Genomic DNA, 13,632 nt, shown 5'->3' with positions numbered 1-13,632 from the left:
GGACCGACAAATAATTTTGAGGTTGCTGTTTGGATTATTTTTGGGACAATGATGAAGTGCATCTCATTGATTTTTTAAAAAGATTTACATAAATAGTGTAGACAATATATATAATTTTCAAATTTTTATAAAAATAGCATAATCTAGGGCTCGTTTACTTATTAGAAATTTTCTAGGATCCAAACGAGAACAATGTTATTTATTAAAAAGAATCAGACTAGGAATCAAATATATAACAATTGCTAGAATAATTATTTCTTATTTCTAGCTAATTATAAATATATTAATTAAAAAGTTTGCTAATATTATTTTTTAACTAAAACGATAATATAAATTTGTATAGTTCCGTAATGTAATTATCTCATATTACTCAAGAGATAATGCTTCTCATATTTCAATGTCAGCAGTACAAGTCTATTTAAAGACTGAAATATAACAATATTAACAAAATTATAACAGAAAATAAAGGTTACAACCACATAACAATATGACCGTTATTATCCCCCCTCAAACGATGCTCAACGAGACAGAAGTTTGGAACGAAGAAATTGTAACCGAAGAGTAGTATGAGCCTTGGTGAATAAATCAGCCAGTTGCTGATCAGTGGAAATATAACGAAGTTGAATATCCTTTCGTATAACTCGTTCCCGGACAAAATGGAAGTCAATTTCCACGTGTTTAGTTCGACCATGAAACACCGGATTGTGGGCAAGCTGTATGGCTGATATGTTGTCACACCATAATATAGGCTGCTGAGAGCTAAAAACACCAAGGTCTTTAAGAATCTGACGTAGCCACGATAACTCAGCAGTTGTGATGCCAGTGCCCGATATTCAGCTTCAGTAGAGCTTCGGGAAACCGTTGTTTGTTTCTTTGCTCCCCAAGAAATGGGATTAGAACCTAAGAAGATAACAAAACCAGTGGTAGACCTCCTATCTATAGTATCGCCAGCCCAGTCGGAGTCAGAAAAGGCATGGAGTTGTAAAGAAGCTGTAGGACGCCTTCGAAAAACTAAGCCAAGATCAACAGTACCATTTAAGTATCTTAAGATACGTTTAGCAGCAGTGAGATGATAAACAAAAGGTTTGTGCATATTTTGAGACAACTTACTGACCGAAAAGGCAATGTCAGGTCTACTAAATGTCAAGTAATGGAGGGCACCAATTAAAGAACGATAATTTGTAGCATCTTCCGTAGAGCATGGTTCCCCTAAATCAGAAGAGTTCACCAAGGCAAGTGGGGTAGAACATGGTTTGGCAGAGAGCATTCCAAACCTTTTAAGAATATCACGAGTATATTTAGTTTGATTAACCAATATACCACCAGAAGTATAGGTAATTTCCAGCCCAAGAAAATAATGAAGATTGCCCAGATCCGTCATATCAAACCGGTCTTTTAATAAGGAGATCAATGTGTTTATGTAGGAGGAACTATTTCCTGTTACAATTATGTCATCTACATAAAGCAGAAGGTAAGTAACTGAACCTCCAGTGTTGCGAACAAACAGTGATGAATCTACTAAGGAAGCAGAACAGCCAAGTGTGAGAAGATGCGATGTGAAACACTCAAACCAAGCCCTAGGTGCTTGTTTGAGACCATATAGAGATTTTAGTAATTTGCACACAGCTTGAGGTTGAGAATGATCAACAAAGCCTTGTGGCTGTTGCATATAAACTTCTTCTTGGAGTTCCCCATGAAGAAAGGCGTTCTTAACGTCAAGTTGACGAAGTTGCTATCCAAATTGAGCTGCTAGGGAAAGAATGATACGGACTGTGGGTTTCTTGACTACCGGACTGAATGTCTCATGATAGTCAATGTCCTCCTCTTGGTGATAACCTTTAGCAACAAGTCTTGCCTTGTAACGAGCAACACTCCCATCAGGATGTCTTTTGATTCGGTATACCCATTTACATCCAATGACATTCTTTCCCGGAGGTAAAGAAGTTAAGCACCATGTATTTTGATTTATAAGAGCAGAAAATTCCTCACTCATAGGTTGTTTCCAGACAGAATGCTTAGAAGCTTGAGTAAAGGAGGTAGGTTCTTCTTGACAAGGAGTAACAGTGGCTAGAGAAGTTTCTTCTTGAATATGCCGGATTTGCTTCTGGTCTGCATGGGATGAGAATTGAGGACAGAAGTGGCAGTGGTATTATTGCTCATATCAGGATGGTGTGTAGAATCAGGGGGAGGAATATTAGTCAAATTTTGTGAGATAATTGGGATATCACTTGGGTTAGGATAGGAAATGGCATGAAAAATAGGGGATTGAGATGAAGGACTAGTAGAAAGCATAGGATCTGAAATATTTTGAGATGAGTAAGTGGGAAGAGAAGTTGTATCAGGTAATGGATTGGGTGAGGGACAAGTTGTCTCACGAGGAACAATAGAGATAATAGGCAGGGGAACATGAGAGGATGATGGAAAAGGGTAAGATGTGGACACAGATGGCTGGGAGATGGCAAATGGAAACAAAGTTTCATCAAACAAGACATGACGAGTGGTATAAAGACGTCCAGTGCTCATGTTGTAACAAAAGTAACCCTTATAATCTAGGGGATAACCGAGGAAAACACATTGGGTAGACTTCGGTTCAAGCTTGTTTGAGTTGTATGGTTTTAGCAAAGGATAACACGCGCACCCAAAGGTTTTGAAAAAAGTATAGTCGTGGGGCTTATGAAATAGAAGTTTAAAGGGAGATTTGTTTTTGAGATTGGGAGAAGGAAGGCGATTTATAGTATAGACAGCAGTGGCAAAGGCAAAGGGCCAAAACTTTGTGGGAATAGATGCGCGAGACATGAGAGTGAGGACCATTTCAACTAGATGTCTGTACTTACGTTCAACAACTCCATTTTGTTGAGGAGTGTAAGCACACGACTTTTGATGGAAGATACCACAATTTTGAAGAAATGAACCGAGAGAGTGATTGATGAATTCTCCACCACCATCAGTTCGAAGGACTTTGATATGGGTGTTAAGTAAATTTTCAATTAGACATTTAAAGGACTTAAAAACAGAGAAGTCACTAGACTTGAGAGACAAAGGATATAGCCATGTATATTTCAAAAAATCATCAACAAACGAGACATAGTAGTTAAAACCATTAATTGAAGTTTCAGGGGCAGGGCCCCAAACATCAGCATGAATCAATTCTAAGGGATACATTGAACAAGAAAAGGAAACAGGGAAAGGCAACTTATGCATCTTGCCATATATGCAATGTTTACAGAGACATGATTCAGGTTTACAAGATGTCAAGTGTAAGGTACGAAGAATAGTATTGAGAATAGTGTTGCTAGGGTGACCTAACCGGTTATGCCAGATTGTGTGAGAGACTTTTGTTCCAACATGAGCAACAGGTGAGCTTGAAAATGTAGAGCTGGATTTAGAAGGCGAAATAGGATATAGGCCATTGATGCTAGAGCCTTAGAAGAGAATCATGCCCGAAGATTTGTCCTGGATCATAAAACGATCAGAATCGAACACAACAATACAATTGTTATCCTGATATAGTTGATTAACTGAAAGTAAATTGGAAGAGATATGAGGAACATGAAGAATATTACGGAGAGCTAAAACAGAGGAAGAAGAGGGTTGGAGCACACCATAACCTGTATGAGCAATAGGTGAGGACTGACCACTTCCAACACCAACATTTTCATCCCCAGAGTATTCAGTTGGAGCAGTAATCTAACTTAGATCAACGGTGACATGAGCATTTTGCAGCTTGAATCTGCGAGCCAAGGAGAGTTTGAGGCAGCATAATTTGCATAATTGTGTGTGGCAGCCATAGCCGCTAGCTGTGTTGGTGGATGTCGGCCTTGAAAGCTATAATTCATACGGTTATAGCAGTCAAGAGCCGTGTGTCCAGTTTTAAAACAAATTTGGCGCACCAGACGCTGAGAAGAACCATCAGAAGAAGCGGAAGCAAAGGATTTTCCTCCATTGAAACCAAAAAGGCAGAGATAATAGTCCACGACCACGACCAAAATGAGCAGAATAGTTGGGAGGTACAGAAGATTTGCCACGGTGATGAGACTTTGCTTTACCAAAATTTCCTCTACCGCGTCCATTTAGTGAAGGGATAGGGAGATTTGGATTTGAATTTTGGCTGCATGATGAATTCTGAGTGCTCGAGAATAAAGCTGTCGGTGAAGCAAAAACGTCATCACTTTTAACCTGTTTCTCGATAGCAGACTCCTCGGAAGTTAGAAGAACATGAAGTTCTTTAAATGAAACAGGTTGAGCACGTGTGCACATGGAGGTTCTAAAGATATTATAATCAGCAGAGAGACCATTCAAGGTGTATATGATCAAATCTTCATCATCTATGACGACTGAAACATTCGCTAACTTGTCCTTAAGTTCCTTGACCCTTTGACTGATCGATTCAGATGGTTTCTTGATAATAGACTGTAATTTAGACTTCAGATTCACCACATTAGTGCGTGATTTGGAGGAATAGTGCTTCACTAGGGTATCCCATACCTGTTTAGAGGTTTCACATCCAACGATGTAAGCGAGAGCAGTCTGAGAAAGTGTTGCATTGATTACTGTCATTAAGGCATGATCTTTGGCGATCCAATCACTGTGCGCTGGATTGACCGCAAGAGGAGTGGTAGAGGAAGAGGACTCCGAAGTAGATGATAGATGAAGAGGAGGACAAACCACTGAGCCATCGACAAATCCGAATAGCTTATGAGCCTTCAAGATTGCAGTCAACTGAAATTTCCATAGAACAAAGTTTGACGCATCAAGACGAATTGAAATTAGGTTGCAGATATTTGACAACAGAAAAATTGGAGAAGACAATTCGGTCGCAACACCAGAAGAATCAGATGCCGCCATAGATGCAGAGTGAGAAGCAAGAAAAGGGCGCGTTTAAAGAGACGCGTGAGAGGATCGTATAGTGACGTGAGTCAATGGCTTAATCTGATACCATGTAATTATCTCATTCCTCGTAGTTTCAGATTGCATGTGTGATGAGTAAACTATCTGGTCCTCATTCGTTTGATTGAGTCTTCTCCTATTATAAAACTTAAACTCAGAATTTAGATTAATTTGATCATTTTGTAGTAATTCCCCCTCTGAGTGAGAATTTTCTACACTTGGCATTGAAGAACTAGTAAAGTTGGGACTTATAATATTAGGAAGGAGGATAGTATATCCCAAAAAGTATCATCCTCATCCTCTAAATTTAGTTTCTCTCCCTGGAGATAATTAGGGTAATTTAATTTCTCTCCCTGAAGATAACTTAGGGTAAAAAATGGTTGATTTACAAAAAATGACATATTCATACTCGCATAAACGGTTTTTGTTTTTTTTTTTTTTTTGAGGATCAAAATATTTATATCCTTTTTTATAGAATCATAACCTAAAGAGATACATTTAATAGCCTATGATCTAATTTAGACCGAAAATGACTAGAATATGCACATAAGTAGTACACCCAAAAACTTTGATAGGCAAATCAGAGTTGTTGGTTGAAAATTTTCTTTCAAAACATCAAGAGGAGTTTTAAACTTCAAAATTTTAGTAGGCATCCAATTTATTGGGTAGGCAGCCATGAGGACTACTTCCCCCCATAAGTACTAAGGGACATTCATAGAAAACATTATTTCCCAAGCAACCTCCAATAAATACCTATTTTTTCGTTCAACAATATCATTTTGTTGAACAATGCCTTTATTTTTCAAAAGCTCGCTCAAATGTTCATTGAAATATTCTATTCCATTGCAAGAATGCAGGATACTAATTTTGGTTTGAAATTAGGTTTTAATAATATTGTAAAAACATTTGAAAATATTCTTCACATCAAATTTGTTTGTCAATAAATAAACCCAAGACAAACTGAGTATGATCATTGATAAAAGTTACAAACTACCATCTCCCACTGTGGGTTAAAACTTTAGAAGTACTCAAAACATTACTATGAATAATTAAGTAGAATGGTTTAGATAACTCAGAAGGTTTTGACAAATATGTGGATCAATGATGTTTTGCAAATATGCAATTTTCACAATGAAATTGAGAACAATCAACTCATATAAACAAATTTGGAAATGGATATTTAAGATAGAAGAAACTAGGATGTCCTATCCTAAAATGTCAAAGAATAATTAGTTCCTTAACAGAGAGAAAATTGTTACTACTAAAGCACAAAGTTATTTTATTATTACCAAAAGACTCATCGAAGTAGTAGAGGTTCATCCAGCATTCTAGAACATCCAAATGTCTTCCCCGAGGTCTGGTCCTGAAAAACATAATGAGATGCATAGAAAGTAACAAGACAGTTAAAATCTTTAGAGAGTTTACTAACTGATAAAAGATTCCAGGTTAATTTAGGGACATGAAGAACAAATTCAAGAGTAATATTTTCAGTTAATTTAATGGTTCCATTTCCTGTAATAGAATAGAAACTACCATCGACAATTCTAATTTTTTTCATTGCAATATGTACGAAAGTATGATTCAAATATTTTAGAAGTGTTAGTCATATGGTCAGAAACTCTGGAATCAACAATCCACGAAGATGAGCCAAAACAAGAGAGTGCTCTAGGATAATTACTTGTTTGCACCTAGGAAATATAAAGATTACCAAATGACGAATTGGTCACTAGCCCTTGTGGTAGATGTTCTTTACTAAATTAATTTGAGTCAACACTATTAGTGCAAACTTGCTCCCGATCACTCTCATATTTCGCTGGACCTTGAGTCACTTCAACGATTTCCTCAACCATGATGGTAAAAATAAAAATGAACTAAATCTAATCACAAATTGATATTAGAAAAAAGAAACAATGAAAAAGGATACCTAACCCAGCTAGCAATAGATTGAACCAAACGAACCAAATCAAATCGGTATGATAAAACCAAACCCAAAGTATTGAACTGAACCAAGATGTGAACCGAACTGAACATAGGGTTTGTACACTATAAAAAACCTTGAATTTTACCCACAAATTTGTAACTAACGGCGAGCGGCAGCAGATTGAACTAGAGCCATGGACCTACGAATTATCGGAATGGGCACGGGTGACGGCGAAATAAATGCAGACGGTGGGAAAACAAAGGTGTGACAAATCTCAACGTTCTCCGAGCGACAACCTTTGGATATGTGACCCTCTGAACCACAAGGATCCTTCAAGCCAACGACTAGTGAGATAGAAAACGTCGTCACCTTCAACTTCAGATCTATGAATGGCAGCGATGACTCCAAATCCACGAAGGACGAAGGGGGATAGAAGGACAATCAACCTATGTATTGACAACCAGCACGAAGGAACCATCCTGAAATAGGATGCGCTGGCTTGAGTTTAGACGGTGAAGTAGTAGTAGCTGAGTTTGTTGGACTAGGGTGTCGCAATGTCATTGCGACGCAGAGCGACCGACGTCATTCCGTAAAGGGTCTCTTTCAAGATATGGGTTTGGAGTCGCCACCAACCAACTATGAGGTGTGATTGATCACCTAAAAAAATGGTCTACGAAAACAAATTTTGGTTTGGGAGTCATTTGAGTGTAGGGAAGGTGTTAGCACCCTACAACAACCGTTCGGAAATGGTTACCATATTTTATCTTAAATTTCCCATTAATTTATTGGTCCAAAAAAATGATTTCTTATTTTATTTTAAATATCTCATATTTTTATTAATTCACATTTTGCTATAAAATATGAACTAACAATTATGACTGGCACGAAGGCCATTAGAAAAAATTGTCACCTCTAAGAATATTGGAAAGTTATCTCTCCAACCTCTGTCATTGGAGTTTTGCAAAAGATTTTATTATATTTTGTTTATTTATTAATTTTAAAACAAAGTAAATTTGAAAACTTTATTTTATTTGTCTTGAAAATTTTAAAAATGTTTCTTGCATTTTGAAAATCATTTATTTTAATTAAAATTCGTTTTAAATTTATCCTTCTCTAAAATGTTTTTAACCTTATTTTTAAAATGATTTATCTCTTATTTTGAAAACCAATTTCCTTTGTGTCAACAATTTTATTCCTTTTTATGGCGAAGAAGGACATTAAAAATTAATTTGAGGATTTTCGTGCACTTGCAGAGGGGTCGTAACTCCACCAAACACATTATTCAACGCTCATTATAGAATTTGACATAATCAATTCAAAATTAATTTTCACATCAAATCCTTAATTTTGTCAAAAAAAAAAAAACAGTACTAACATAAGTATCAAAATTATTTAATTTTCGCCCGAAAGCAACCAAAAAAACATTCAATTTTCAGCCTCAAAACATCGAAAACAATCTTGAAGATTGTAAAATTTTACACCGAAAGTAGGCCAAAAAAGTTCAATTTTCAACTCCAAAACAATCTCGAAAATTTTTAAATTTTACAGCAAAAACAGTCCAAAAAGTTCCAACTTTCATCCCAAAAACAGTCTCGAAAATTGTTAAATTTTACAGTAAAAAATCACATGCAAATCAACCTAAAATTCCTACCAAGATGTATGCGAAAAGGAAACAAAAGTTTTACCGACCTTACTCACCTATGGAGAGAATACCCACATAATGGAGGGAGATTTGTCAAAGGATACCAGAACAAAGGGTCTGAACGTCGGGGATTGGACTTTCGTAGGCTCTCACCGTCCGTCGCGTTCCACCGGATTGTGATGAGATATGAGAGGAGATAGATGATACGACTGATTTTAGAGGGAGGAAGAATTGGAGAATAGAGACGAGAGAGTGGGTTGTTGGCAAAAGAGAAGAAAGAAAGTGTGTTTTCTAAAAAGCAATTCTAGAAATAGGGTTTGAACATTTCCTTTTCCACAGTCGCTTTCACGTGGAATGAACCATCCTTTATATAGAGCCCAAAATAATCCATTCAAATTATATATTTTAATCTTTAATCGAAAACGTCCTTTTAATTCAAAAATCAAGTTGAAATCATATTTTTAAATTCCTCAAACCTTAACTGACAATCTACAAGACAATCAATATGAAATTCAGTTATACTTTAAAAAACCTTAATCAATTTGAATTTCAAACTTCAAATCTCGTATTTTTAATATTTCCTTATTTTAAAACTGTTTTCGGTGTATTTCAAAATTTGAAAATCACATGGCTTTATCCGAAAATCAAATTGAAATTCAAATTTCAAATCCCATGATTATTCCATAATATTTTATTTTATTTATATTTTCTACCTTCTGATAACTCCGAACTAAGTAGGTTCTGATACGTATCCATCCTAATTTTGACCACCAACAATGATCAATTAAAAATGAACAAAAGGAAATTAAAATTTTGAATTTCAAATCCCATGATTATTCCATAATATTTTATTTTATTTATATTTTCTACCTTCTGATAACTCCGAATTAAGTAGGTTCTGATACGTATCCATCCTAATTTTGACCACCAACAATGATCAATTAAAAATGAACAAAAGGAAATTAAAATTTTCTATCTTTAAACCTCTTTTAATGCTACTAGTTTGTGTGATATTGACTATTTGTGTGATATTGACATGTTTTTTCAAATTAAAAAGAGGTATTTACATTGTACATTTTTTCAAATATATTGTAATTAAAGAAAGATTAACCATTATAATTAATTAATTATCAGTACTAAAATATCTATATAAAATTAATACATTATTTGATTTTGCATTAATTTTTTATGTATTACTCGTATGTACTTAATACTAATTAACCAACCTTGGGATGAATGGAACTGGATTTTGGATATCATGAACACCCTTCAGTTTGCTTCTCTTTCATTTCATCATACTCCTCGTTCTTGTCGGCTCACTCTTTAGCTAAATTTTACTTTACTGATTTGATTACTCACAGTTGGGTCTCCAATTTTCCTAGGTGGCTTTCACATCTTACTCAGGGTTCTTCCCTTTCAAATGTAGCCCTCGTGGCAGATTCTTATCAATAAATTGATTTCTTCAAAAAAAAGTATATATATTAATTAATCAATTATGTAATTATTTACAACTATTGTTGTTCACACGAGATTTCCAGAGAAATTATCTTTCTTGGAGTTGAACTTTTATATTTGTAGTATGTGTTGTATAGTGGATTCAATCTCTAATCTTTATCTTCTGATTTTTTCTCTCGAATTTGATGTGAAGATTGAGATGCTTGTTCTTGAATTTGAATCGAAGTTATATGTTCTTCAAAAGTTTTCAAGCCCTCAAGTATTCAAAGTCTTTAAGTTGGTCTTCGAATCTTCAAGTTTTTAGAGAGTATTCAATTTGATGTGAATTCTCTCAATTCTGAAATTCTGAACCCCAAATGAATCAGGTCCCCTCTATTTAGAGAGGTTTCATAGGCTTTGGTGGGCTATTGGGCTTAGATAATTTTGGGCCAAGCCCAATTCTTTAAATGGATTAATTTATTTAAATTTAAATATTAATCCACTTTGGTAAATTGGGTTTTGGGCAACCAAATCGCCTCATACTCATATGACCCAATTATATATTTTAATTATCAAATTATCTTTAATTTTAATTTAGGGTTAATATATAATTAATCCCTAAATGACGTGGTCGTTTATGATTGGCTCAAATTTTTTGGTTCTACAATTGTAATAATTCAATATAATCTATGTCATCGATTCATATATGTGACCGACAAAAGTTAAAAGAAATTTATGTCAAGTTAAGTATAACTCAACTAGTAAGATATATATCATCGATAAAAAAGTCAAATGTTCGAATCTCACTTCCACGTGGCTAAACTCAAAAAAATTAAAAAATTAAAAAGAAAACAAAAATTCCCCACCACCAAAACATATATATAATATAGATTATAGAATAGATGTGTGGTAAAGTTGGATTTTTAAATCATAGTAAAAATATATACGTAGTCTTGGATGGGTTTTAGACAAGTATTTTTATAAAAACCCTAATTTATTAGTTTAATAAAAGTATAATTTAGACTATAATTAATGAGCATGGTTCAACTTGTTAAAACATTATTAACTTCTCTATAAATCGAAGGTTCGTCAAATCTCCCTACCCGAGTTGAACTAAAAAAAATATTACCTTTAGACCAATTACTATCAGAACAATTTTTGACAAAATGTAGAGCATGTTTGGGAGTTATTTTAGCATGGCTAGAATCACTTTCACTCGTATTATCACTACTATTTTAAAATGACATGTTTGGTAATAATTTCAGATTTTAGAAAATCCAAAATACTTGAATTGATTTGTGGTCAATGACTTGGAAGATTCCAAGTGATTTTTTTGGTGAAAAAAAAATATATATATAGGAAGCTATTTTTAAAATAGTTATTACTTTAAACTTTAAATTTATCTTTCTATTTCACCTCATTTTCACCTTAATTTCTAAAATTTTTGTCTCTTGGACTTTATTTATTTGTAATTTTGTTTATTCTCTAACTTTTTCTCTAAAATTGTTGTAATCTCTCTAAAATTTTAGTTCAACTTATTTATAAGTTTATTTTTCTATCTAAAATTTTTGTCTCTCACTCTCTAAAATTTATCTATCTAGGATTTTTGTTCCTCTCTAATTTTCTCTATTAAATTTTTGTCAAAATTCTATCTTTAGACTTCAAATATTAATAATTAAAAATCACTTTTAAATATATAAAAATCACTTGAAAATGTATGTAATCAAACATTAGAATAACTATATAAAAAATTACTTCCACAAAATCAATTATTACTGCATCTCTTCGGCCAAAATCACTAGTTCTAAATTCATTCCCTCGTGGTCTAACATCTAACATCAATGGTGGTGTATACTAAAATGTGGAGTAGGGAAACCATTCACTCATCTTATATAGGCCTCAAACACAACCATCGAAAGCTTAAAAACTAAAGTTATTATCCAACCAAAACAAATTTATATCTAAAATAACTTAAAAAAAAGGAAATAAACTTTGATATGATTAATTATTATCATCATTTCCAATCAAAAAGGACCAACAACGACACGAAAAACATAAATAACCCTAGTAAACATGACCATACTTGCGTGTTTACTCGCCGACACCTATCTTTGTACTAACCACTCATACAAATTCAACGGCTTTTAAATTTTTCGAGAAATAGAAAAAATTTATTTTTCTTCATTCCTAAGTAGTAAGTAGCAGAAGATGTGTGCGGACTAATAAGTACATAATCGTATTTTCCCATTAAACATTCTCAAACCTCCTTCACATCAACAGCCACAATCCCTCCATTATTCTTCACCTGATCCTTCACTTCCTTCTCCTCCTTCTCCTCAGCCTCGAAGGCAGAGACTGGGTAGGATCGGGACAGCCCGGCCGGGATCTGGAAGGTGATATTCCCAGTCGGAAGGTCGTCGACGTAGATTTCGGACAACGTGAGCCAAACCAAAACCTCCTTGGCCTTGACCCCAGTGAGATTCTTGACCCTATTCTTCTCAACATTGGCTGTGACCTCCTTGGCGTAGGAGACCTGCTTCCCCACCTTGTGGAACTTGTGGGTTATGGCCTTCTTCTGCTTCATCCACACGAAACCAGTCTCCTTCACGTACCCACATTCTGTTATGTCCTTCAATGGCAGAAGCCCGTTCGGAAGCCCAACCTCTCTCAACAGAAGCTTCGTCTTCTCCTGCGAGATCTCGTCACCGTAGTAGATTTCGTCGGCCTTGGCCTTCATCTCTTCTGTGATGAGAGACATTGTTGATTGTAGGGTGTTAGAATATTTACTAGTGCCAGTTGCAGTGTGCTGCTAATCTGATTGCCTTTGGAAATGGACTAATATATATATGCATGTTTCGTTTTCTATTTGGGCTTGTGTTTCAACTAAATTACCCGAATGCCATTTTAGGGTTTTACAAAACAAACGTGTTAAAATCATTTATTCTTCGATTGGATGGGGTGAGGATCCAACTCACAACCTTTTTGTTGTAGATATATGTCAATTACCGCTGAACTATGCTCGTTTTGGCATTAACTAACAACAATTAACCATTTATTCCATGAAATTTTAATAACATTTTCATACACAATGATCAAACACACAGTTATACTTAATTCCTAGACCTCTTATTCCCATGCATCTTATTTTCAAGAATATTAAACTAAATCCGAACCAAACGTGTTTAAGATTCTGAGGCAACTAGGCAAGTATTAGTGACTATTGGGGGAAATTGGAAATATGGATGAAGGATAGGTGAGGATTCAATGTAATGGTTAAGGGAAAGCTATGGGATTGGGATTGAAGCCTTACAACTTTTATAGCTCTTGCTGGGTCCATAAATTTTATGTATGTTCCATAATAAATCTTTTAAATGAAACAGTCGGTATGATTCAACTACCTATAATAATGTTTGTCAAAAAAAAAAAAAAAAAAACCCAATAATAAAGTAACACTTCTCGAAAATGGTGAAATAAGATAAGTAAATAAATAAATGGTTTAAATACTTTTATGATTTGTTTACATTTACTTGCCGTTTATTTTGGACTGAGGTCTATTTTAGTTTTTATAATATCAAAATATTTATTTTGGTTGTCGTACTTTCTAAAAAAATTATTTTTTGGTCTCGTTAATTTCATTTTTTATCATTTATATGAATCATAATTTTAATATGATATTTGATTCACTAAATTTATTTGTTTTAAAGAATTTCTAGTGTGCATGAAAGTTAGTAGTACTAAATTTTGCAGG

General features: G+C 34.4%; 1 protein-coding gene across 1 annotated transcript; it reads right to left on the bottom strand.

Moving 5' to 3' along the window:
• Nucleotides 1–11,857: 11,857 nt before the first annotated feature.
• LOC111022521 (uncharacterized) lies at nt 11,858–12,710 on the bottom strand. The gene has a single exon (XM_022299683.2). The coding sequence runs from the start codon at nt 12,640–12,642 to the stop codon at nt 12,142–12,144; it is 501 nt and encodes a 166-aa protein (XP_022155375.1). The 5' UTR covers nt 12,643–12,710; the 3' UTR covers nt 11,858–12,141.
• Nucleotides 12,711–13,632: the final 922 nt, after the last annotated feature.

Source organism: Momordica charantia, unplaced genomic scaffold (genome assembly GCF_013281855.1).
Source record: "Momordica charantia cultivar OHB3-1 unplaced genomic scaffold, Mcharantia_2.0 BLBB01000105.1, whole genome shotgun sequence".
Classification (NCBI taxonomy): domain Eukaryota; kingdom Viridiplantae; phylum Streptophyta; class Magnoliopsida; order Cucurbitales; family Cucurbitaceae; genus Momordica; species Momordica charantia.
The sequence above is the reverse complement of the archived record's forward strand: the minus strand, read 5'-3'. Positions and strand labels throughout refer to the sequence as shown.

Bases quoted from the DNA above. Each gene is read 5' to 3' on its own strand.
- LOC111022521 (XM_022299683.2), bottom strand. From the start codon at position 12,642: ATGTCTCTCATCACAGAAGAGATGAAGGCCAAGGCCGACGAAATCTAC.